The sequence below is a fragment of the Symphalangus syndactylus genome, chromosome 17 (assembly GCF_028878055.3).
Source record: "Symphalangus syndactylus isolate Jambi chromosome 17, NHGRI_mSymSyn1-v2.1_pri, whole genome shotgun sequence".
In the NCBI taxonomy this organism is placed as follows: Eukaryota; Metazoa; Chordata; class Mammalia; order Primates; family Hylobatidae; genus Symphalangus; species Symphalangus syndactylus.
In genome coordinates, this window is record NC_072439.2 from 22,358,216 (window position 1) to 22,385,903 (window position 27,688).

Consider the following 27,688-nt stretch of genomic DNA (forward strand, 5'->3'; position numbering starts at 1 on the left):
AAAAAGCTCCCACCACGCCTGCCACCACCCATTCTCAATGTTTTATTTTTCTTAAATGTTCATGCAAACAGAATAACAAAGTAAACAACCGTGTACTCACTATTTCACCGCTTAATACAGTCGTTTATTAAATTTCAGAAGTAAAAAAATGCCTAAACGTTACGGAAGTCAAAAGCAAAACTCCAGGCTGTGGTCTTATCCTCCAGCTCATAGGTCCCTTCTAGAGAACGTGGTTGTGTTTGCAAATCTGCACTCAGAGGATGGGTGGGTTACAAGAGAGCACTCTATACCAGGGATCCCCAACACCCCCGCTCCCCACCCCCACAGACCGGTACCCATGGTGGCCTGTTAGGAACCAGACCGCCACAGCAGGAGGTAAGCAGCGGGCCAGCCAGCAAAACTTCATCTATATTTGCAGCCACTCCCCATCGCTGGCATTGCAGCCTGAGCTCCGCCTCCTGTCAGGTGAGCTGGGGCACTAGATTCTCACAGGAGCGCAAACTCTATTGTGAACTGCGCATTCGAGGGATCTAGGTTGCATGCTCCTTATGAGAATTGAATGCCTGATGATCTGTCACTGTCTCCCATCACCCCCAGATGGGACCGTCTAGCTGCAGGAAAACAAGTTCAGGGCTCCCGTTAGATTTGATATTATGGTGAGTTGTATAATTATTTGATGATATAATGTAATAATAATAGAAATAAAGTGCACAATAAATGTATTATGCTTGAATTATCCCCAAACAATTCCCCACCCCAACCCACCCACTCCACCGCTGCAGTCTGTGGAAAAATTTTCTTCCACGAAACCGGTTCCTGGTGCCAAAAACGTTGGGGACCGCTGCACCTCACAGTTCCGCAGCTGCTACCATCCTGGTTTATCGATACATCTTGCGGCCTCCAGGTCAGCCCCTGCAGCTTTATCTTATTCTTGTTTATAGCTGCATAGACTTAGATGTTCAGAGAATAGTCCAGTCTCTGTTCCATCCAGCTTTAGAGCCTCAGCGTTTCTTCACATCAGTCACTTACTTGTTAATTATTTAAAGGTTCTTGTTTCTTCTTCCTGAAACTAAAGGAGAGGTCCCTGATCAAGTTGAATTTTGCAAAGGTGAGTAGTGACTTTTACAGCTAACTCCTGGGATTGGCTGGTGGAACTCAAGGCCTCCAGCCCTCACTAAGTTCTCTTAGGGAATCATTCATTCCTTTAAAATCAAGCTAGACATTTTTTTTTTTTTTTTTTTTTTGAGACAGAGTCTCGCTCTGCCACCCAGGCTGTAGTGCAGTGGCATGATCTTGGCTCACTGCAACCTCTGCCTCCCGGGTTCAAGTGGTTCTTCTGCCTCAGCCTCCCGAGTAGCTGGGACTACAGGCACATGCCACTACACCTGGCTAGTTTTTTTTTTTTTTTTTTTTAGTAGAGACAGGGTGTCATCATATTGGTCAGGCTGGTCTTGAACTCCTGACCTTGTGATCTGCCCATCTCGGCCTCCCAAAGTGCTGGGATTACAGGCATGAGCCATGGCGCCCGGCTGAGCTAGACATTTAAAAAAAAATTAAGACATTATTATTATAATTTTTTTTGAGATGGAGTTTCACTCTTGTTGTCCAGGCTGGAGTGCAATGGTGCGCTCTTGGCTCACTGCAACCTCTGCCTCCTAGGATCAAGCGATTCTCCTGCCTCAGCCTCCCAAGTAGCTGGGATTACAGACATGCACCACTGTGCCCGGCTAATTTTGTATTTTTAGTAGAGATGGGGTTTCACCATGTTGGTCAGGCTGGTTTGAACTTCTGACCTCAGGTGACCAAACCACCTCGGCCTCCCAAAGTGCTGGGATTACAGGCATAAGCCACTGCCCCAGGCAACAGACATTATTTTTTGGAGCAGTTTGAGGCTTACAGAGAATTGAGCAGGTAGTATGCAGTTCCCGTATACCACTCAGCCCCTAATACCTTTCCCTATCATTTTGTTCTAAATTTATTTGTTTTTTAAAATTGTATGACTTTATCTTGTACAATATAATGTTTTGAAATATGTATACATTGTGGAATGATTAAATCTAGCTTATTTATTTATGTATTTATTTTTTGAGATGGAGTTTCACTCTTGTTGCCCCGGCTGGAGCGCAATGGTGCAATCTTGGCTCACTGCAACCTCCACCTCCAGGATTCAAGCGATTCTCCTGCCTCAACCTCCTGAGTAGCTGGAATTACAGGCATGTGACACCACGCCTGGCTAATTTTGTATTTTTAGTAGAGGCGGGGTTCCTCCATGTTGGTCAGGCTGGTCTTCGAACTCTCGACCTCAGGTGATCCTCCTGCCTCAGCCTCCCAAAGTGGTGGGATTACAGGCGTGAGCCACTGCACCTGGCCAAATCAGCTAATTTAAAGAAATGTGTTACCTCACATAGTTATCATCTGTTTCTTTGTGGTGAGAACACCTAACATCCACTCTCTTAGCATTTTTCAAGAATGCGATATATCACCATTAATTATAGTCATCATGCTGTCCAATAGATCTCTTGAACTTATTCCTTCTATCTAAATGTAATTATGCATCCTTTGACCAACGTCTTCCCAACTCCCCTTTACCCCCAATGACCCCAGATTCTTTTAACCACCATTCTACTCTCTACTTCTATGAGGTCTACTTTAAAAAATGTATTTATTTATTTTTTCAATTTTTATTATTTATTATTTATTTATTTATTTATTTTTTGAGACAGAGTTTCCCTCTTGTCGCCCAGGCTGGAGTGCAATGGTGCGATCTTGGCTCACGCAACCTCCGCCTTCTAGGTTCAAGCAATTCTCTTGCCTCAGCCTCCCAAGTAGCTGGGACTACAGGCGCCCACCACCACACCCAGCTAATTTTTTGTATTTTTAGTAGAGACGGGGTTTCACCGTGTTAGCCAGGATGGTCTTGATCTCCTGACCTCGTGATCCGCCACCTTGGCCTCCCAAAGTGCTGGGATTACAGGCGTGAGCCACCGCGACTGGCCTGCTAAGACATTTTCTTAGTTGCCTGGTGTGTAGGAGTCTCTCAACTCACTTCTGACTTTCTTCCAGAGAGAACTGATCCAGGCATAGATGTTTATTCAGTGCATCAGAGTCAAGAACCTCCTATGTCACTGTGCTTCTGGCGTCACTTCTCTGAATGCGCTCTTTAATGCTGAAATTTGGGAGAGGAGGCACTCAAATGGAGTTCAGAAAATGCAGGCAATGATGAAAGGTAGGGGAGTTCCTTTATTGTTTTTTCTACAGAAAAAGATAAATTCCCAGCCCCTGATCTACTTGGACTGGGGTCAAACCATTAAAGATGTTTGGAAATATGTGTCAGTGGGTCAGATCCAAACCTCCCCTAGAAGCGGTGTGTAAGAAGTTACACTGAAGATTGAAGCTGGTCATACTCAAGGCATACTGGAAAAAGATATTGATTTAGGCTGCTGGTGTCATCTTCCCCTGGCAAGTCATAGATCTTTACAAATTCATCTATTTCATAGAGAGTGGAGGCCCAAGGAGGATTTGAAGCCCCCAGACATAGCTGTTCAATGTCATATGACTGAGAATCCCAGGATGAATCCCTCAGAGAGGCGCCGGCTCCTCCAGGATTCTTGATACCAGAAGGCTCATGTAGATCATGGTCATTTGCATCAGAGATTCCAGGACTTATTGGATGAATGTTTGTGGTAGTTATGGCTGAGGGAGTCTCCTCCTTCTTCACTGAAATGGTCTGGTTTGCTGGTCCTAGTGGTGGCCATGGCTTCATTTGCTGCCGCCGCTGCCTGTTCCATTTGGCACGCTGGTTCTTGAACCAAGTCTAGGGAGGGAGGAGGGGGGAGGTTAATAATGGAGGTTGAGTATAAAGGGGCATCCTCTTGTTCCTCAGGAATTCGGTTTTTTGGTGTGAGAGAGAGTCTCACATTTATTGGAACAAGGGAAGCTCCTTCTAGCTGCTGCTGTCCTGGGTTTCAAGGGAAAAGTGGGTGTAGGATTGTACTAGCAATGGGTGGAATATGACCTAGATCATGATGTATTAAATGGAAGGGTGTTTGTATTAGTGGTGTATTTTTTTTTTTTTTTTTGAGACAAGGTACCACTCTGTCACCCAGCCTGCAGTGCGGTGGTGCAATCATAGCTCACTGCAGTCTTGAACTCCTGGGCTTAAGCAATCCTCCTATCTCAGTCTCCCAAGTAGCTGGGACTACAGCCATGTGCCTCCTTGTCTGGTTAATTTTTAATTTTTTTTTATAGAGACGTGGTCTTGCTATGTTGCCCAGGCTGGTCTTAAACTGGGCTCAAGCGATCCTCCTGCCTCCACCTCCCAAAGTGCTGGGATTACAAGTGTGAGCCACCATGCCTGGTGCCCAGAGAAAGTATTTTAAAGTCAGAGTATGGGGTGAGAGTTTAGCTTGGGTTGTCTTTAGGGTTCATCCAGGTGTTCTCCCATGAATACTTTGTGGGAACTTAGTGACAAGCATCTGGATGACTGTGATCATCCTGATTAAGCAGAACCCATCCTGAATACACAGGAACAGACCCAAATGGGAGTATCTGAGATCTAGCCTCAAAGAGTCCTGTGTCGCATGGTGGGTCTGGAGTTGGAAAGGTCTAGGTTCAAATTCGAACTCTTGTGTTTATAATGCTTGGAAGACAGCTCTTCTATGTGAGCTTTAGTGTTCCTCAATAAAGTGGGTGCTCATGACATTAAAAATGTAAAGTGCTTAACATTTGTCCTTACACATAGCAATTGCCAATAAATAGGAACTGTTATAACAATGATCAAAAGTGTGCGTGAAGCTCTGGGTTAGGCGTGCTACCTACAGACACACTTGGGAACAGACCTTTACTACGCATAGATCAAGTTGTAGCTTTGAAGCCAGTTTCCCCATCGTAGCCAGACTCGGGTGCATGGTCTTTTCAAGCAATTCTCTCAATGCTGTGAGTTGTTTGGAGAGAAATCTGGTGCGTGGCCGACGATCACGCCTTGGCCCTTCTGCAGAGAGAACAGATAAAAGGCTTTCATTAAAAAAAATTCAGAGGAAAATGAGGAGAGTACTACATCAAGGGAACACCTGTGAGACAAAAGAATCTGAACAACAGCCTTGAGCCCTAGACCTTCCCTCTGACAGAGCCTACCCAAATGAGAATGAACCAGAAAACCAAATCTGGTAATACGACAACACAAGGTTCTTTAACATCCCCAAAAAATCACATTAGTTCATCAGCAATGGATCCAAACCAAGAAGAAATCCGTGATATACCTGAAAAAGAATTCTGAAGGTCAGTTATTAAGCTAATCAAGGAGGCACCAGAGAAAAGTGAAGCCCAATTTAAGGAAATTTTTAAAAAATGATATGAGAAATGAGGGGAAAAATCTTCAGTGAAATAGAGAGCATAAATAAAAAATAATCAAAACTTTAGGAGACAATGGACGCTCTTTTATCTACTAGACCTAAGAAATGAGATAGACAGCAACACAACGACCAAGAACCCAAAAGCAAATGCAATAAAAACAAAGATAAGTAGCTAGGATTTAATTAAACTAAAGAGATTTTGCATGGCAAAAGGAACAGAGTAGCAGAGTAGACAGAGTCAGCAGAGTAGACAGACAACCCACAGTCTAGAAGAAAATCTTCACAATCTATACATTTGACAAAGGACTAATATCCAGAATCTGCAACGAACTCAAACAAATTAGCAAGAAAAAAACCAAACAATTCCATCAAAAAGTGGGCTAAGGACATGAATAGATAATTCTCGAAAGATATACAAATGGCCAACAAACATATGAAAAAATGCTCAACATCGCAAATGATTAGGGAAATGCAAATGAAAACCACAAGAATGACCATAATAAAAAAATTTAAAAAAATAGATGCTGGCGTGGATGCAGCGAACAGGCAACACTTCTACACTGCTGGTAGGAATGTAAACTAGTACAGCCACTGTGGAAAACAGTGTAAAGATTCCTTCAAGAGCTATAAGTAGAACTACCATTTGATCCAGCAATCCAACTACTGGCTATCTACCCAGAGGGAAAATAAGTCATTATACAAAAAAGATACTTGCACATGTATGTTTATAGCAGCACAATTCGAATTGTAAAAATGTGGAACCAACCCAAATGTCCATTGAGTGGATAAACTGTGGTGTGTGTGTGTGGGTGTGTGTGCGTATATATATATATAATTCATGTATAATATATAAATTATATTGTATATAATTACACATAATTATATACAATATATAATTATATATAATACAAATATTATAATTTATATATTTTATATATATAAATTATATGATGGATTGCTACTCAGCCATAAAAATGAATTCATGATATTTGTAACAACCTGGATTAGATTGGAGACCATTATTCTAAGTGAAGTAACTCAGGAATGGAAAACCAAACATCATATGTTCTCACTCATAAGCGGGAGCTAAGCTATGAGGATGCAAGGGCATAAGAATGACACAATGGACTTTGGGGACTCGGGGGAAAGGGTGGGAAGGGGGTGATGGATAAAAGACTACAAATATGGTGCAGTGTATACTGCTCGATTGATGGGTGCACCAAAATCTCACAAATCACCACTAAAGAACTTACTCATGTAACCAAACACCACTTGTTCCCCAATAGCCTATGAAAATACAAAAAAATTTTTTAAATGTTTTATTAGAATGCAAATATACGTATTCCAAAGGTAAGCTTCTTTCCTGAGCTTGACCTATGAATCAAGAGCTTAGGCTAAACATTTGACTCACGAGACCCACTCCTCACCCTCTTGCTGGGAGTGTTCTGCATTCCTAGAAAATCAGTGCCAACTTCCACTGAGCAGGACACGTTTTTTAGCCACAAATGGGATAAGCTTATTTCTGTGGCCTCATCCTACAGCCCCCTGGAAGAGGAACATCAACCTCTTCATGACGTTGGGCACCAATATGTTTTCCTAGCAACTTGGGGACATCTTTCTCTTTCTCATGCTGCTAATAAAGACATACCTGAAACTGGGTAATTTATAAAGGAAAGAAGTTTAATGGACTCACAGTTCCATATGGCTGGGGAGGCCTCACAATCATGGTGGAAGGCAAGGAGGAGCAAAGCCACGTCTTTCATGGTGGCAAGCAAGAGAGGGAATGAGAGCTAAGCAAAAGGGGAAACCTCTTATAAAACTATCAGATCTTATGAGACTTATTCATTACCATGAGCACAGTATGGAGGAAACCGCCCCGTGATTCAGTTATCTCCCACCAGGTCCCTCCCACAATGCATGGGAATTATGGGAGCTACAATTCAAGATGAGATTTGGGTGAGTCCTTATTGAGATAGAATAGAATAGTGGCATGATATTGATACCAGGTTTATATGAGTCTAGGATTCAGAGTATTTGAGGCCCTATTATCCTAACTGGTCATAGACTCAGTGGCACTGCTGTCTATGTTGGTTGGCTTGTGAGACCTTGAAGCTATTGGCTTGACCATTTATTAATTGGGTCAGTAGGGAAGCAGATATGAAGCTTAGTGACCTGAGAATGAATGTCGATTCTCTCATTTACTAGCTCTGTGACTTTGGCAGCCTCCGTACACTTATACTGTTTGCCTCCGTATCTTTAACAGTAACATGGTCCCAGAAAGTTCACTCCTTTAGGGAAGATGTGAGTAACCAAAGAAGCCAGTCTGTTAATTATAGGCTTGGTGCATGTGTTAGTCCATTTTGCATTTATAAAGGAATACCTAAAACTGGGTAAATTAGAAAAGAGGAATTAATTGGCTCACAGCTCTGCAGGCTATACACAAAGCATAGTGCTGGCATCTGCTTCTGGTGAGGGCCTTAGGAAGCTTCCACCCATGACAGAAGGCGAAGGGGAGCCAAGGTGTTACATGGTGAGAGTGGGAGCAAGAGACAGCAGGGGAAGGTCCCAGACTCTTTTAAACAACCAGATCTCAGGTGAACTTAGAGGTAGAGAACTCACTCATTACCATGAGGATGGCACTAAGCCATTAAGAAGGATCTACTCTCATGATCCAAACCCCTCCCACCAGGCCCACCTCCAACATTGGGGATCACATTTCAACATGAGATTTGGAGGGGACAAATATGCAAACTGTATTAGTGCAGAATGGGAGTTTTTGCTATGGTTTAGAATATAAATAAGACCTCATCATCTAGTAAAATCTGATTCTCACGGTCATCTATTTTATAGGAAAGTTTCTATTTTCAGGATGCTCTTATTCCTTGTGCAAATACATGGGGAAAAAAAGCCAACATGCTGCCCAATCATCGCACAGTGAAGATAAGTGATCAAGCACACGAATTTTTCTTAGCGTCTCAGCATTTGTTTAGACACAAAGGCAGAACAAAAATTTACAGGACATTGAAGAAAAATTCTCAAACAGAAAGGGGACAGCAAGAAAGGGAGAGAGGGAGAGACAGAGACAAAGAGAGAAAAAAGAAAGGGAAGGTGGAAGAGAAAAAGAAAGAAGAGGAGGAAGAGGAGGAAAGCAGCAAATAAACACATTTTTTCTTAAGAAAAGAAATAAGGCTGGGCATGGTGGCTCATGCCTGTAATCCTAGCACTTTGGGAGGCCAGGGAGGGTGAATCACTTGAGATCAGGAGTTCAACTGCAGCCTGGCCAACATGGTGAAACCCCATCTCTACTAAAAATATTTAAAAGTTAGAAAAAAATTACCAAAAAAAAGAATATCTATAAATATTAAAATTAATATTCTCAGATAAAAGGTATTTCACTCATACATCAAGAAAGTCTTGAAAAGAAAGGAAAGTCTGATAAGACAAATGTTCTTTGAAATCAATAGCTAGAAAGAAACCCTTAGGCAATAATAGAAGAGTTGGAAGACAAAGCTATTCTAGGAAGTAGAAAAAATATACAAAAGTGGACAAAAAGAGTGAAAAGATCAGAAAAAAATAAGATCTCAGCTCAGGATGTCCAGCACTAGCAATATTTATGTGACTAAAAATATCTCTGACTAAAAAATGTTTCAGAGAGTATCATGAAAATACTTATTTAAAAAAATCAAGATTTAAGAGATGAGGCACAGGGGTTTCCAGATTGAAGCCGTTCCACGATGAGCACAATAAATGAACAACAGGATCATTGTTGCAAAAATATCAGAATACCAGGAATACATAGAAATTTCCAGAAGCTTCTAAAGGGAAGTAGAATTTCCCTTCAAAGGAATGGTAATTAGAATTCTACTGGTCTTTAGAAAAGCAACACTGCACATTGATAAGTTATAGGAGGTAAAATCGAGGAAGGATGTGGCTTTGAGTTTAAAATCGTCTACCAAGCTGAGAGGTCAATATGTAAAATCAACTAATTAGTATTTTTGTATGTTTAGTATTAAACAACAGGAAAACATATTAGAAGAGCCAGGTACAAGTTTTGATAAGTCAGCTTGTTGATGCATAATTTTTCTATTAGAATCAAATCATTTTAAGAAGTTAAAATAAAATATAACTAAAATTACATTTATGTCCCCAGCCAGGAAATACACTTTTTTTTTTGAGACAGAGTCTTGCTCTGTTGCCCAAGCTGGAGTGAAGTGGTACAATCTCAGATTACTGCAACCTCTGCCTCCCAGGTTCAAGCAATTCTTGTGTCTCAGCCTCCCAAGTAGCTGGGAACAAAGGCACATGCCACCATGCCCGGCTAATTTTTGTATTTTTAGTAGTGACAGGGTTTTGCCATGTTGTCTAGGCTGGTCTCCAACTCCTGGCCTCAAGCGATCCGCCCACCTTGGCAGGCGTGAGCCACCACGCCCAGCCAGTAATACACTTCTAAACTACGTCTTACAAGTACAATTATAAAAGGAAAATGTTGATAAATTTCACAACAACAACTTTTAGAATATTTGTACAACAGTACTCATAAGTATATTGAAAAACACAAGCCGGGCTGGGAGAATATATTTGCAACACATATAAGAGATAAATTATTAGTGTCTAGAAGACAACAAAAATATTCTACTAAGCCTCAAGAAAAAAAAAGCATACTAAAAATTGGGAAATGATATAAACATAAAAATTAGCATAAGGGAAAAACAGAATGGCCTTTAAAATAGAGTGAACAGATTCAATTACACCGGTTAGTAAAGAAATGGGAATTAAAGATCACATACTATTTTATACCCATCAACGGACTGACATTTAAAAAGTATGAAAGTTACCAGGCATTAAAAAGGATGTGAGTTCAAGACGAGCTTAGGCAACAGAGTGAGATCCTATCTACAAAAAATTTAAAAATTAGCTGGACATGGTGGCACACACTTATAAGTCCCAGCTACTCCTGAGGGTGAGGTGGGAGGATCATTAGGGCCTAGGAGCTTGAGGCCAGCCTGGGCAACATACCAAGACCCCATCTCCTTAAAAAAGAGATGTGGAGAAACAAACTCCTAAGTTACTACAATCCCTTGCAAATTGTTTTTCAAACAATCCTTGTTGGTATAACCTGGTGGTTTCTAAATTTACCCAGTGGTTTCTAAACCCAGTGGTTTCTACCTAGGGTTGACAAAGCCCAGAAGCCACCACAAGGTCCCACACCTCTCACTTGATTTGTCTGCAACCCAATCACTGAAACCCCAGCCTCTTGCCTTCGCCAAACTCACCCAACATTGTGTCTTCTAGAAATGAGTGGGTTCGATCAGCTGTGTGCCGCAGAGCTACTGAGCTGACTCTGTGTGACTGCTGGGCTAAAAGACCCTCTTATTTAAGCAGAATTTTAATGTAATCATGTCCCCACCCTGTCCTACCCTAATATCACGCCCTCCAATAATCCATTCAATATCTGTTTATTGAGAACCTATTCTATGCCTGATGCTGTGTAGGCCACTGGGAATAAAACGATGATTCAAGACTAATCCTTGACTCCAGAGAGTGGAAGAAAATAAAGGAAAGTGGAGTGAACAGAAAATGGATAAAATGTTCAAAAATGTCACTTGGGATCAATGAGTAAATAAACAAGGTGCTGAGAGAAAAATAAGTTGGTAAGATGACTCAAACTTGGAAGGTGAAGGAAGTGCCCTGTGTGTGGACGGCTTCCAGTGAGACCCGGAGCGCAGCAGGAGGCATCCTGCTAGGGGTTTGGGATGATGGGAGGTTAAGCCCTTCACCCACCCATCTCGGTCCAACCTCTTCCAGTCGAGACAGCAATGGATGACGGCGAAGAACTTGGCAGAGCCTAAACCATAGGGGATCCTGTATCTTCTTTTGAGTATGGATTTGGGGGCAGCTGGGGAGCCCATAATGAGTTTTCAGCAAGGAAACTTAAAATATAAATTGCATTTAAAAAATCATGCTTCTTTCTTTCCTCTGAGCATCCCTCTCTCTGTCCTTCTGTTACTCATTTACTCCACCTTTCAGGCACCCTATTAACTCGTTTATTTATTCCTCCCCCTAATGTTCTTCTCCATGATGGGTCTTATTTGTGGGGTGAGTGTAATTTGGTGGATGAGACAGATCTAGTCTCTATCCATGAGATATGGCCTCCCCACACTCAATGTGGACCCAAGCTTTCTGAAGCAGAGACGGGACGCTGGTCTTGGCCCATCTTATACTACCCCCCAACTCTGTCCTCTCCCGCAACCTCCACACCCCCACCAGGTTGGTTTGGAGAAGTCTTGGACAAGTGAAAGAACCCTGGCTCTGGGAACATTGCAGGTAGACTGAAGGCCAAATGATTGAAGGACCCATCTGTGTCTTTTTACGTTCTGTTTTAGGGTCTCACTCTGTTGCCCAGACTAGAGTGCAGTGGTGCCGTCATAGCTCACTGCAGCCTTCAACTCCTGGGCTCAAGAGATCGTCCAGCCTTGGCCTGCCAAAGTGCTAGCGAGCCATTGCACCTGGCCCCATCTATGTCTTTTACAGGAATAAAATTCAGGAAACTTCTAACACGGTCAAGGGTAGAAACTCCCAAATCCTATTGGAAAGGATAAAGTGGGCCTCAAATTTTCCTTATAAATTTTAGAATGAGTCCCTGGAGTTGCCCTGTGGCACTGATGAGGATGGAAAGAGAGTGATACAGTCAAAGGGTATGACTTCCCGAATAGCAGGGAATTTTGCAGAACTTAACGTTAAAACACCTCTGACACTTCTTCATTTGTTTGCTTAATTATTTGAATGCCTGCTCTGCTAAGATTTGTTCCAGTGAATAGGAAAATTATTTCTTTTGATCTTCACAGAAATCCTGTGATGCAAGTCCTAATATTATCTCTAGTTTACAGATGAAAACTTTAAAGCACAGAGAATTTAAGCATCTTGTTACTATTCATGGGCTAACAAGTGGCAAAATCAGGCTTTGAATCCAGCCAGCCTGATGCCAAAGTTTGCAGTCTTTTTTTTTTTTTTTTGAGACAGAGTGTCAGTCTGTTGCCCAGGCTGGAGTGCAATGGTGTGATCTCAACTCACTGTAGCCTCCGCCTCCCAGGTTCAAGCGATTCTTCTGCCTCAATCTAACAAGTAGCTGGGACTACAGGTGCCCGCCACCACGCCTGGCTAATTTTTGTATTTTCAGTAGAGACGGGGTTTCACCATATTAGCCAGGATGGTCTCGAACTCCTGACCTCATGATCTGCCCGCCTCGGCCTCCCAAAGTGCTGTGATTACAGGCGTGAGCCACCGCGCCCGGCTACAGTTTGCAGTCTTTAACTGTAGTGGTGTAATTGTCATCAGCCTCTCCTCTGAGCTTAAGACTTGTACATCTCATATGCCTTAAATTACTATAGGTTTATAAAGTCATGGCATCCTGTTAAGCCAGGTTGTCGTTCTATCTTGTTCTTACTGATGTATGTCATGGTCCTTCCATTTAGACTTGCCGGTTACCTCTGCACTCATAATTCAAATTCCTATTAATGCCACTTACAGAAAGTGGCAATATGTTTGTCATGGGTGGGGTAGAGAAGAATTGATGAGTAGGAGGCTTCTTAGAAAAATGTTGCCTGGTGTCCAGATGTGTGCTACAGGCATCAACATGTATTTAAAAAGTAAACTAGTTTTCCCTTCTTGTTATGCTTTGAATATGTTCTCCAAAGTTCATGTGTTGAAAAGTTAATCCCTAATGCAACGGTGTTGGGAGATGGGGCCTAATCAAAGGTGATTAGGTTAGGAGAGCTCGGCTTGCCTGACTGGATTAATGGATTGATGTCATTATCTCAGGATCTCGGGGGTGAGTTTGTTATAACATCGAGTGTCTCTCTCTCTCTCTCTCTTTCTCTCTCTCCTTCCTTCCCTTCCTTCTGCCTTCTATCATGGGCTGATGCAGCAAGAAGGCCCTCCCCATATGTGAGCCCCTTGACCTTGTACTTCCCAGCCTCCATAGCTATAAGCAGTAAGTTTCTTTTCACTATAAATTGTCCAGTCTGTGGTATTCATTATACTTTAGGATAAGATACTTTAGGATAAGATATGATAAGAAGTTGTATGTGGATGAAAATCAGTGTGAGGAGTATCAATTTAAGGCAAATAATGTTGAAAGACAAAATTATAGCACCTTTAGATAAAGATCTAATTGGCTTTTATTCATAATTCATGAATCTTTTTATTAGCCTTCATTCTACGAAATAGAATGAGAGCTGCCACTGGCCAGTGGCAGAACAGTTAATTTTGTAAGCTGGGAAAAAGGAAACAGAAAAATAGGAAAAAAAGCTGATTGGTTCACGTCAGATTACTTCCGGTTACTTTTAAAATAAGGGTTAAAGCAGAGGGGACGTCCTTCTTACCCTGACTGAGGTAAAGTGGGATCTCCCATTGTCAGGAAAAACTGATCTGTTTGGGGATTTTTCTGCCATCGTAAAATTTCAGTTGGATAATGTGGCATTTAGCATGAGTGACTCTATTTTGGTTTGGTCTGGTCTGTTGGGTCCAGTATAGGAGCTCAGTCCAAAACAATGGCCTTCTACAACTTTTGCTTGACATTATCAAATGATCTGTATGAGTTTCTTCCCTGTGAACCTTCATATACAGAATATTGAAGAAAGATACATCTGATTTAGCATTGAAATTCAAAAGCAATGCCCTGAGTGAGAGACTGAAGGGATTTGCAACAGAGGTGGCCTGGAATACCTCCGAAGTGAAGTGACTTCTGTTTGACCAAGGACAACTCTCCAGAGTGGGGGGAGCCAGCTTCTCGTGACAGCATCTGAGGGATGAGTGCCCTGATGGGTAAGAAGATCTGGGAGGAAAGTTAATAGCATGCACTACAGATGCAGGACACAGAGCTCAAGAAGGCATGAGAAACAGTAAGGAGGACTTTCCTCCTTATTCCCTTTAACGGAGTCCCAAGGACATGAAATATAAGGGATTTCTGGACAAAACAGGGTAATCTGGGAGAAAGTCTCATGTGCAGGCCCCCAAATTCAGATGAAAAATAGAATTTCTGTAAAATTCTCTGGAATGTTTGGGCTTGGGGAAGTCGAAAGGAATGCGGCACACTGCATTTAGAAAATATCAGAACATAGGGAGTCGCTTCAATTCCCTGCGGATCTGAGAATAAGGGGGTTATTATATCCATCATCGGCCCACAAAGAATAGCTTTGAGCTTCTTTTTTTTTTTTTTTTGAGATGTAGTCTCACCCAAGCTGGAGTACCATGGCCCAATCTCGCCTCACTGCAAGCTCCGCCTCCCGGGTTCACGCCATTCTCCTGCCTCAGCCTCCTGAGTAGCTGGGACTACAGGTGCCCGCCACCACGCCTTGTATTTTTAGTAGAGACAGGGTTTCACCATGTTAGCCAGGATGGTCTTGATCTCCTGACCTCGTGATCCGCCTGCCTCGGCGTCCCAAAGTGAGCTTTTATGCATTCTCAAAACGCGACCCTCTAGGAGTGAGGTCACATGCATTGGAGACATTTTCAGGCTCTAGCCATCAAGGGCAAGAGGATGGGTAAATTTCTATTGGATCTTCCTTTCCTGGAAACGGAATGAGAAACGGTGCCATCTTCCAGAGCAAAGGCATCAGCTAAGACAATCTACCAAGAGGCCATCAGCAGCTGAGGTTAGAGCAGTCCCACCCTTTTTCTGGATTTCCTGGAGCTGTAGTTATATCCGTTGTATAGGTTGTAAAATTCAGCATTATGGAGAGAAGAGGGTGGATAAAGCTCAGATATGAAATTCTAATCTGGACAAGAAAACAATTAATGACATTCAATTTATTTTATTAATGAAAGACATGTAAATGGTCTTTTTTGAAGAATAAAAAATCAACTTATGTAATTTCATAACATAACTAAGAGGTAGTTGGTATTATCCCCATTTTACAGATGAGGAATTAGCATGAATATGTTAAGAAATAACTTGCCGAGGGCACATTTCAGAAGATGACATGGAATTGCACCCAGGCAGTGTGTCTCCAGAGCCTGGGCTGTTAACCAGAAGACTATATTGCCTGTTGTGACCAAACCAAAAATAAAGACTTGGTCTTTGTCCAGGTTCCTGGCACACAGCTCCAAACTCCTTGGATTCTCCGGAGTAAGGAGTGTCTTTTGCATGCGAATGAGATGGCTGGCTGCTGGGCGCCCCTAGGTAGCTTCAGGATGAGGGCTGGTCATTGGAAAGATCAAGACATGATTAGAGGGTGGGAATTTTTAGCTCCACCCCGACCTCCAGGGAGGCAAGAGGGACTGTAGATTGAGTTAATCACCCATGACCAGTGATTTAATCAATTATGCCTAAGGAATAAAACCTGTCAGTGAGTTTCCAGGTGGGCTAACACTTTAAGGTGCTGGGAGCATGGCACACTCAGGGCCTGAGAGTTCTGCACCATCCACCCAGCCCCCCATTTCTTGCTCTATACATCTCTTTCATTTGGCTGTCCTAAGCCGTATCCTTTATGATAATCCAACAAATCTAAGTAAAGTGTTTTCTGAGTTCTGCAACCATTTTAGCAAATTATTCAACCTTTGGAGAGGGTCATGGGAACTCCCCAACTTATAGCCAGTTGGTCAGAAGTGCAGGTGACAGTTGAGACCTTGTGACTGCCACCTGAAGTGGCAGCAATTATGTGAGTCTGAGCCCTTTAACTTGTGGAGCTTGATGCTGCTATTGTTGTTGGCTGGCCAGTTCAGGTTCTTGACTTCACCGCACAAAAGAATTTGAGAGCCAAGTGCAGAGTAAAAGTCAGCAAAGGAGTTTATTGCAGAGTGAAAGTGCACTCTGAAAGCTGGGTCAGAGGCGGCAGCTTGAGAATGAGACACACCAGACTCGCACTGGGAAACTCCCTTTATGGGAGTCTTCCATTATTCATGAGGGCGTGGAAAGGTGTATTATGGTTAAGCATGCTGCGGGTGGTCTCCTGGATGCGCATGTGCTATTGCTGTACATACGAGTACATACATCACATGTCTTAACTGGTATTTTATTTTATTCATTTTTATAATGTTTTCTAAATTTCAATAGTTTTGGGGGTACACGTGGTTTTTGGTTACATAGATGAGTTCTTTAGTGGTGAATTCTGAGATTTTAGTGCTCCCATCACCCGAGCAGTGTACGCTGTACCCAATAATGTAGTCTTTTAGTCTTTTTTTTTTTTTTTTTTTTTTTGAGACAGAGTCTAACTCTGTTGCCCAGGCTGGAGTGCAGTGGTGCGATCTCAGCTTACTGCGATCTCTGCCTCCCGGGTTCAAGTGATTCTCCCGCCTCAGTCTCCTGAGTAGCTGGGACTACAGGCGCCCACCACCACGCCTGGCTAATTTTTGTATTTTTTTTAAGTAGAGATGGGGTTTCACATGTTAGCCAGGCTGGCCTCAAACTGCTGACCTCAGGTGACCTGCCTGCCTCGGCTTCCCAGTGCTGGGATTGCAGGCGTGAGCCACCATCCCCAGCCCAATATGTAGTCTTTTATCCCTCACCCCTCTCCCAAGTTCCCCACCCCCTGAGACCCCAAAGTCCATTATATCACTGTATACGCCTTTGTGTACCCATAGCTTAGCTCCTACTTATAAGCGAGAACATGCAATATTTGGTTTTCCGTTCCTGAGTTACTTCACTTAGAATAATGGCCTCCAGCTCTATCCAAGTTGCTGCAAAACAACATGATTTCATTCCTTTTTATGGCTGCGTAGTATTCGATGGTGCATATATACCACATTATCTTTACTCACTCGTTGGTCAATGGAGGCATAGGTTGGTTCTGTATCTTTGCAATTTCAAATTGTGCTGTTGTAAACATGCATTCCACGTCCTTTTTTTTTTTTTTTTTTTTTTTTAAGGGGAGTCTCGCTCTGTCCCGCAGGCTGGAGTGCAGAGTGGCGTGATCTCCGCTCACCGCAAATTTCCGCCTCTAGGTTCAAGCGACTCTCCTACCTCAGCCTCCTGAATGGCTGGGATTACAGGTGCACACCAACACGCTCAGCTAATTTTTGCATTTTTTTTTTCTTTTTTTGAGACGGAGTCTCGCTCTGTCACCCAGGCTGGAGTGCAGTGGCGCGATCTCGGCTCACTGCAAGCTCCGCCTCCCGGGTTCACGCCATTCTCCTGTCTCAGCCCCCGGAGCAGCTGGGACTACAGACGCCCGCCACCGCTCCCGGCTAATTTTTTGTATTTTTAGTAGAGACGGGGTTTCACCTTGGTCTCGATCTCCTGACCTCGTGATCCACCCGCCTCAGCCTCCCAAAGTGCTAGGATTACAGGCGTGAGCCACCGCGCCCGGACTAATTTTTGCATTTTTGATAGAGAAAAAGGTTTCGCCCTGTTGGCCAGGCTGGTCAAAATATCGCTGATGCATCCTCTTCCACCGCTAGAGGGCAGCATTTTGGGAATCCGTTTCCAAAGGGCTGGAATTGAGTTTTTAGAGGTCACAGACCCTTTTGGTAAACAAATAAATGCTATGGACTCCTAATTTTTTAGGGCATTTTCTCATGTTTACGGGTTCTTCTATATTCAGAATTTTAAAATATCATTCTCATCAGAAATTGGAACTTACTGAGAAAGAAGGGAGTGAAAGAATTTCTGAGCCAGTGGGAAGCCTGGCCATGTAGTGCAGTGGAATGAAAACTAGGACTCCAGGGGGTAAATGAGGGTAAGCGCTGCTCCTGAAGGGGGGCGTAATTAAAAGAGGACGATCACTACCTTAGGTGGAAGGTTGGTGAATTTAGCCCATGAGATAATATGTGTGCTTCTGTTTTGCGGTTAGGAGTTGAGCCGCAAAATGCTTCAAACTTCAATTTAAGAAGAAAAAGGTGAGAACACGTGGGACATTATTTTCCTTGGTAGCTAATTCTGTTTTCCTAACCCCAATTTGATTTTTTTGGTTACGTAGTGTTTGGCTTCCCCTAGTGGCTTCTGAAGACATATTGAGCCAATTTTCACTAGATTCCCACTGTGACATTATGTTGTCCATGTAATAGTTCAACAATCAGACTCAGATTTGCTAAACATGAAACCTCATTGTTGCATCTGACATTAAATTCTGATTCTTCTCAAATATAACCGGCCTTCTTCTCAAGATAGCGAATACGTGGCCCCTTCTGGAAAAGAAAATGTTCTTTCCAGAGAATTCTTGATTTAAAAAAAATCCATAAGAGACTGGGCGCGGTGGTTCATGCCTGTAATCCCAGCACTTTGGGAGGCTGAGACCCCAAAAGAGAAGCACATATATTATCTCATGGGCTACACTCACCAACCTTTCACCTAAGGCAGTGATTGACCTCTTTTAATTGATCCCCGCTTTAGGAACAGCATTTACCCTCATTTGCCCCCTGGAGTCCCAGTTTTCATCACACTGCAGTGCATGGCCAGGCTTCCCACGGACTCAGAAATTCTTTCACTCCCTTCTTTTTCAGTAAGTTTCGATTCTTGGTGAGAATGATATTTTAAAATTCTGAATATAGAAGAACCTGTAAACATGACAATATACTCTAAAAATTAGGAGTCCACAGCATTTATTTGTTTACCAAAAGGGTCTCTGACCTCCAAAAACTCAATTCCAGTCCTTTGGAAATGGATTCTTAGAATGCTGCCCTCTAGCGGTGGGAGAGGATGCATCAGAGACATTTTCAGGCTCCATCCATTTCCAGCCTTGGAAAAGAAACTGTGTCCTAATACTTAATAAGACAGACTGTCTGTCCAGTGATGCCTCTCCAAGACATAAAGTTGTCTTATAATTATTTCTTACTTAGACTATGTCTTTGTCAATTCAGGTTGTTACAACATCATACCACAGACTCAGTGTCTTATAAACAACAGAAATTTATTTCTCACAGTTCTGGAGGCTGGAGGTCTGAGATCTGGGTGCCAGCATGGCTGGCTTCTGCTGAAAGGCCTCTTCCAGGTTGCAGGCTGCTGATTCCTTGTTGTATCCTCACATGGTAGAGAGAGGGCGAGAGAGCTCTGTGGAGTACTTTTCAGAAGGGCACTAATCTCATTCATGAGGATCCCACCCTCATGAGCTAATCACCACCCTAAGACCCTACCTCTTAGTGCGATGACATTGGGTGGGGGGTTATAATTTCAATATAAATTTGGGGGGACACTAGCATTCTGTTTATTGCAGACCATTGCCATACCTTAGATATTCATCTTATGAGCTGAGACATTAAATGAGGGAGTGAATGAGCCTGAGCTTTTATTACAATAATTAAATGGGGACCTGGGAAATCCAATCAAGCTGTAAGTACCCACTTCTTTTACCTGAAAAGCTAGTCCTGATTTCCTAATTTAACTCTGCTCAGATGACCAAGAGATACATGGGTCTTTATTGACCCCAAGGCATCTAGCACAATCGGTGTGTCTGTAGAAACAAGGAGAAAACTTTTTCCAAATACTTCCTGGATGTCTTCTGATGTCCACATCCTAGTCCCATAAATACTATTTGCTTGAGGAAATCCATGTGATAATCTTAAGGCAAGACAGGTAGTCAAGGAAGTGGCCATGTTCTTGGGATGCAGCAACCTTGGTGGCCATGCAATCAACACAGTAAGCCTCAGCGTTCACATTGTAATAGAGCTCATTCAAGCAAAGCTCTCTTCAGTAGAGGATTTCCTTTCTAGAGAGAAGGTGCATTTTATTTTATCTGTCCTCAAGCAGACCTGTTGCTCATTATAACAGTAAAAAACACATCTCTGGGAGGAGATTTAAGATGCTAATGAGACATATGATGCATGAACAAGCATGTACAGCTACTGTGCACGTGCACCCAGAGGACCACCCAGAACATGCTTATTAGTAACACCTTTTCCCACCTTATGAATAATCATGTAAGTCTGCCAGAAATGAGGTTTCTCCAGCAAAACACAACGCTGTCTCATCCTCATGAGCAACCCACCCCGACCTCTCTCTCTTAGGGTGTACTGTCTCTTCTGCACTTAACTTTCAAAGTATTCTTTTGCAATAGATTACTCTGTGCTGCATATCTTTTGCTGTGTGTCTCTTGTTTAAATTCTTTTTTCTTAAATCAACTTTTATTTTAAGTTCCGGGGTGCATGTGCAGGAAGTGCAGGTTTGCTACATAGTTAAATGTGTGCCATGGTGGTTTGCTGCATGGATAATCCCATTGCCCAAGTATTAAGCCCAGCATTCGTTAGCTATTCTTCCTGATGCTCTCCTTTCCCCTGCCCCCCTGACAGGTTCCAGTGTGTGCTGTTCCCTCCCCTGTGTCCATATGTTCTCATCATTTGCCTCCCACTTATAACTGAGAACATGCAGTGTTTTGTTTTCTGTTCCTGCATTAGTTTGCTGAGGATAACGGCTTCCACCTCCATGCATGTCCCTGCAAAGGACATGATCTCGTTCCTTTTTATGGTGGCATAGTATCCTACGGTGTATATGTACCACATTTTCTTTATCCAGTCTATCACTGATGGGCATTTGGGTTGATTCCATGTCTTTGCTATTGTGAATAGTGCCACAGTGAACATACATGTGCATGTATCTTTATAATAAGAACAATTTATATTCTTTTGGGTATATACCCAGCAATGGCATTGCTGGGTCAAATGGTATTTCTGGTTCTCAGTCTTTGAGGAATCGCCTCACTGTCTTCCACAATGGTTGAACTAATTTACATTCCCACCAACAGCACAAAAGAATTCCTTTTTTTCTGCATCTTGTTTAAATTCTTTTAAACTAAGAAGACAAGAACTGAGTTATCACAACAGCCGTCAACAATCTCTGTGTGTAGACAATCAACAATTTGTTGTTCTTCAACCCCTCTGGAGCCGGAAGTTGTCAGATGAACCCTCGTGGGTCAGCTGTAAGGTGAGGCAGAGCCTGGGCCAGTGCTTTGAGCCTGTATGTATAGAGTGGTGGGTTGTGCCCTATATAAAGTGCCTCACTGGGAAGGGACACAGACTTATCGTCAGTAACATAACATTGCATACTTTTGAAACATGCTAATTGGCGGGGCCCATTGGCTCACGCCCGTCATCCCATCACTTAGTGCTGGGATGACGGGCGTGAGCCACCGTGCCCAGCCTATGACAATTTTCTATCAGACGAGAATAAGTTTTCTTGAGGAATAGTTATTTTTTCAGTTGCTACACTGATGTTTAATTTAAAAGATATTGCTCTTTCTCCTCTTTTCTGCTGGTGCTCAGCAATTCTGTGCCATCCCATTTCTTTGTCTCAATCTTAACAGTTGCCTTGAGGGTGGGGTTTTTACCTTCTAAGGGTATATATTTTTTGGGTTCTGCTTTGCAAGGCCCTTTCTGTATTCCCAGATGTTCCCTGCTGTAAATATCATTGCATCCTTGTCATGCTGCTGTCCCAACACTGATTCTGCGGGTTCCAAGTATGGTTGTTATTTGATGTTGTGGTGGGGCAGGGGGTGGGGAAGGGAATTTCTCATTCCTAGAGCCTTATTCTATTCAATTCTTAAGGATCAGCCTTTCGAAGGGCTCGGTCTTGGGTTCCCCATGTTTCCACATCTGTGTTAGTCTCCTTTAGGCCATATCAAGTCTGCACATGTTTAAGATATGTGCTGAATATGCGAAGTTTATCTCTACCATAGACCTCAACCTTTTCTACTGGAGCCCCAGACATATTAACATGTAATTTCTGCCTTAACATCACCACTCACATTTCTTCTGGACACCTGTCACTATTACTCCAAATCAGGTTCTCCTCCATTTTTCCCTGTACCAATTTATGGAAACCCTCTCCACTTAGTTGTTCATGAATGGGAGTAATCTTTGACATTCTCTCCCTCACATTGAATAAACATAAATCCTGGTCTCTCTCTTTCTTGCTCTCTCTTTTTTACCATGTGAATGTTTTAAAAATCTGGTCTACTGGCTGGGTGTGGTGGTTCACACCTGTAATCCCAGCATTTCGGGAGGCGGAGGCAGGTGGATCACTTGAGGTCAGGAGTTCAAGATCAGTTCGACCAACATGGTGAAAACTTCTCTCTACTAAAGATACAAAAATTAGTCAGGCGTAGTGGCACATGATTGTAGTCCCAGATACTCGGGAGGCTGAGACAGGAGAATCGCTTGAACCTGGGAGGCAGAGGTTACAGCGAGCCGAGATTGTGCCACTGCACCCCAGCCTGGGCAACAGAATGAGACTCCATCTCAAAATAAATAAATTAATTAATTAAAGAAAGAAAGAAAGAAAAATCTGGTCTATTTCTATCTCCTTTGAAACTGGTATTGACTCCTTGGATGTACAATTTAATGTGGATGTTCTCTCAAATTGATTTAAGAATGGTTCATAAAAGTAGGTGATTGACACTACCAGTGAGAAAAAGATGGATGTGTCTGTCAAAGCCAGTATGCCAGGACTAATAGAATAGCACACGCTTTTTTTTGCATTGTTTTTAATTTTTAATTTTATTTATATGGGAACATTGTAGGTGTATATATTTATGAGGTTCATCAGATGTTTTGATCCAGGCATGCAATGCATAATAATTGCATCATAGAAATTTGGGTTTCCATCTCCTCAAACATTTATGCTTTCTGTTATGAACAATCCAATTATACTCTTTTAGTTTAGGTTTTTTTTTTTTTTTTGACAGAGTCTTGCTATGTTGCCCAGGCTGGAGTGCAGTGGCACAATCTTGGCTCACTGCAACCTCTGCCTCCCAGATCCAAGGGATTCTTGTACCTCAGCCTCTCTGGGTAGCTGGGACTACAGACATGTGCCACCACACCCGGTGAAATTTTTGTATTTTTTGGTAGATACAGGGTTTCACCATGCTGGCCAGGTTAGTCTCCAACTCCTGGCCTCAAGTGATCCACCCACCTTGGCCTTCCAAAATACTGGGATTACAGACGTAAGCCACCGTGCCTGGCCTCTTTTAGTTATTTTTAAATGTATAGTTATTGACTGTAGCCACCTTGTGTTATCAAACACTAGGCATTATTCATTCATTCGAACTATTTTTTGTACCCATTAACCATCTGCATCTCTCATCCCCAGCCCTCTACTATCCTTCCCAGCCTCTGGTGACCATCCTTGTACTCACTGTTTTCATGAGTTCAGTTGTTTTTGATTTTTACATCTCACAAACAAGTGACAACATGTGATGGTTGTCTTTCCATGCCTGGCTTATTTCACTTAGCATAATGACCTTCACTTCCATTTATGTTGTTACAAATTGCGGGATCTCATTCTTTTTTATGGCTGAATAGTACTCCCTTGTGTATAAGTACCACATTTTCTTTATCCATTCATCTGTTGCTGGACACTGAGGTTGCTTCCAAATCTTGGCTAATGTGAACAGTGCTGCAATAGACATGGGAGTGCAGATATCTCTTCAACATACTGATTTCCTTTCTTTTGGATATATACCCAGCAGTGGGATTGCTGGATTTCCATTTTTAGTTTTTTGAGGAATCACCAAACTGTTCTCCATAGTGTTTGTACTAATTTGCATGTATTCTTTAATAAAATTTTACTTTACTGTGGTAAAAATGCTTTACATGACATCTACCCTCTTAACACATTTTTATGTTTGCAGTACAGTGTTGTTAACTATTGGCACAGTGTTGTACAGACAATTTCTAGAACTTAGTCATCTTGTGTAAGTGAAACTTTATGTCCGCTGGTTAGCAATATCCCATTTACCCCTCCTCCCCACCCCCGGTAACCACCATTTTACTCTCTGCTTCTCTAATTTTGACTATTTCAATCACCTCATGTAAATGGAATCCTGTAGTATTTGTCCTGTGACTGGCTTATTTGCTTAGCAAACATTAGTCTTTAAGGTTCAGCCATGTGGTTGCATATTGCAGGATACCCTTCTTTCTAAAGGCTGAATAATTTTCCATTGTGTGTATACGCCACATTTTCTTTATTGAATCATCTGTTTATAGTCATTTAGGTTGTTTCCATATCTTGGCTGTTGTGAATAGTGCTGCAATGAACAATGGGATGCTAATATCTTTTTAAAATCCCGATTTCAACTTCTTTGCCTTATACCCTGGAGTGGGATTCCTGGGTCATATGGTAGTTATATTTGTAATTCTTTGCAGAAGTTCCATACTGTTTTCTACAGTGGCTGCACCATTTCGCATTCCTACCCACAGTGCACAAGGCCTCCAATTTCTTCACCTCATTGCCCACACTTGTTATCCTTTGTTCTTTTGAAAATAGCCATGCTAACAGATGTGAGGTAATATCCCACTGTGGTTTTGATTTACATTTCCTTGGTGATTCAGCATCTTTTAAAAAAATGTATTGATTCACTTGATGCTCACAACAACTTTATGAGGTAGATAAAACTGTCCTCATTTTTCAAAAAAGGAAACTGAGGTATAGAGAGTTTAAGAAACTTGCACAAGGTCACAGAGCTAAGAATTAAGAGAGCAGAGGTTTGAACCAGGCTCGCTCCAGAACCTGAACTATTTTTGTTTGTTTTGATTCAGCATCTTTTCCTGGTTATTATTGTGGTAATAGATAGACACATAAGCAATGTCAAAACTTCTTGGGGAGCCAGACATAGCGGCTCACTCCTGTAATACCAGCACTTTCAAGGGCTGAGGTAGGAGGATTGCTTGAGTCCAGAAGGTTGAGTCTGCAGTGAGGTATGATCCTGCCAGCGCATTCCAGCCTGGGCAACACAGCAAGACTCTGTCTCTACAAAGATAAAAAAAATTAGCTGGGCATGGTGACATGTGCCTGTAGTACCTGCTATTAAGGAGGTTGAGGCAGGAGGATCACTTTAGCCCTGGGGTTCGAGGCTTCAGTGAGCTGTGATCACACTGCTGCAAGCCAGCCTGGGTGACAGAGAAAGAGCTTGTCTCTAAAACACAAAACAAACAAACAATAACCAAAAACACACAAAAAAATAAACAAAACTTTCTGAGGAAAATCATGGAAGAACACTCTGAGGGCCCAAAGATGACGAAAGCAGCCATTCTTTTTACATGAAGTATCTGGGAGTTTGTGGAAACTCAGGGACCACAGAAACTTGGAGGATAATTAGGTCTACAGGTTTTGGTTTTTCTGTATGTCTCCAGAGGACCTCAGGCTAGAGAGGTCTGGAAGGGTCTGAGCCCAGTCTCCTGGATCACTCTTTGTGACCCCTGAAAGCTTTTGGGTGTGCCCTGAATGGTCCTGAGTGGAGGGAGGGGAGATAGACCTCCAGAAAGCCATGCATCAGGGTTCAGGGCATGTCTGCCTGACCGTCTGACACTTAACTCCTGAGTTCAGGAGCCCCTCTAGGAACAACTTCATCCCTAACTCATCAATATCAAGTTCCTTTTGCCAATAGTATCATTTCCTGGTCCTGTCAGCTTCTTACACCAGTCATATGGGAATGTCTGGCATACATAGAGGTATGTGACAGTAAGGGGCCAATAAATATGTGTTGAATGAACAAACAACTCAAAAGAGACTCACATGCCCAAAGCCATATTTCTTCCTTCCATAGCCCAACACCCTTCCATCTTCTGCATAATATCCTAAGATGCTTTGACTCTGTCTCTATTTCAGGGGCAACCATTGACATTTTAACCACCTGCACCTTTCCCAAGCCAGACTCTGTACACCCTACCCAGAATGTATTTCCACATGTGCCAAATCTTCCCTTGGGATCTTTCCTATTAGCACCAGCCAAGTCCTGGTTAATACTAGGAAGATTTTACTATCATTAGCTTAAGTGTGGGGATTGGAAGACACCCTGGCAACTTCTGGGAGATGCTGTGATCATGCACATTATAAAAGAGTGTAATGAGGTGGATCTTTTTATTGCGAGATTCTCTGCCCCTCACAACATATCCACTAAAGTCAGGAAAGTATCTCCCTTCACCTGCACCATTTTCACAGACTGTGGTGAAAAGGAGTGGGGAAACATATAGGTGGACTTCCCATTCACAAACACCTGGGGAAAGAGATGTACTGTTTGTGAGCTCAGAATATTCAGACCTCCACCTTCCCTTTCCTCAAATGCCTTTCCTCTCATTGCCTGTAAAATTTCTATTCTCCCTCAAAACAAAACAGCTCAAATATCTCCTTCTCCAGGAAAACTGGCCAAGCCTTGGCTGCAGTAAATCATCCTCCATTGTCCCACTTCTTTGCTTCCAGAGCTGCTCATCCCTGGTCTACCCTGATGACAGTGAGCTTGTAATTTTCCCTCAACATTCCTGACTGTCCTTGAGGACGGGAGATGTGTTGGATTCACCTCTGAATCTCTACTTGCACAGCACACACTGTAGTGCTTAAAAAGTTGTGTTCAATATTTTCCTCAGGGTCAAGACCTCTGCCATGCACAGGAGACATGTCCTCCACCCCCAGGGATGAAGGACTGCAGTGGGGAATGTGTCTGTGATCTGTGTTTTCTCAATGAGAAAGAGACAGTGACCAATAAGGTTCAGAGTTTTGATGTTTCAGCTCCGTCTGCAAGAATGAGCATGTTTTATGGAGAAGACAAGGAGAGCACCAGAACCAGAGGTCAGCTTTTGTGGCTGGGGCTTGTGTGCAGCAAAGGGCATGGTAGGATATGGAATCCAATTTTTCTACTGAGATCAGATCACAGTTGGACTTAGTTCCTCCACAGCAGCCCCACCCCAGCCACTGAGGTCCACGGCCCTTACCCCTTCGGGCCCACTTACCTGGTACTGATCGTCCAGCACCAAAACTCACAGCTCAAATGACTTCCCTGTCACAATGGAGCCAGAGAAAGCAATGTTTTTCTCATTCCATGACCCTTTCTGGATGCTGTTCATCACTACGACATTGTTCGTGTACACTGGGAAGTGGAATGTGATGATGGCGTCTTCCTTGGGATATTCATAGAAATCCACCTGGAATTCTGGATTCTTTCTGCAGAGACAGGATAACGACTTTCTCCATAAAGCCATTACTACAGGAAATGTAACCTCCTGAGAGCAAACACAGTCCTGCTTGCTCTCTCTGTCTCAAACATCTACCTACCTTTCTTAGTGTGCCCCCACCCCAACACACACAGGCACACACATGTGGAAAGGAAATCCTGCCTGGAGCGTATCTCAGGCTCTTACATCAGCCACCTCTGCTCCTTTTGGTGACTGGAGAAGTCTGAGTTGTCTCTAATATGGGTCCCCGAAACATGCTAATACTTCCCCCTTTCCCTTCACCCTCCATTACACACAAACTGTGGTCTACTCCCTTAGAGGGGGACATAGGATTTGTCATGGTCTTCATCATATGACCCACAGTCAGGGAAACAGTCAGTCAGTAGGGGTTGAGATGTGGGAGAGATGGATGCATCAGTAGGTGAAAGCCAAGGCTTTGTTTCCTGCATCGATGCCGGGGTAGAATC

The 27,688-nt window shown here is 42.8% G+C and overlaps 1 protein-coding gene across 6 annotated transcripts in view; it reads right to left on the minus strand.

Moving 5' to 3' along the window:
* Positions 1–3,207: 3,207 nt before the first annotated feature.
* The window catches only part of LEUTX (leucine twenty homeobox), a 160,364-nt gene continuing 135,883 nt past the window's right edge, over positions 3,208–27,688 (minus strand). For 3 of the 6 annotated variants that reach the window (XM_055247719.2, XM_063621223.1, XM_055247720.2), the window contains exons 4-5: positions 4,839–4,990; positions 3,208–3,814 (exon numbers count right to left, since the gene is read on the minus strand). In XM_055247719.2, coding sequence (XP_055103694.1) covers positions 3,377–3,814; positions 4,839–4,907 — 507 coding nt within the window. In that variant the 5' untranslated portion in view covers positions 4,908–4,990 and the 3' untranslated portion in view covers positions 3,208–3,376. Of the gene's footprint in view, positions 3,815–4,838; positions 4,991–23,802; positions 25,024–25,059; positions 25,190–26,999; positions 27,211–27,688 lie in introns of those variants that run through there. The other 3 variants (XR_010116599.1, XM_063621222.1, XM_063621221.1) reach the window with 2 other exon arrangements.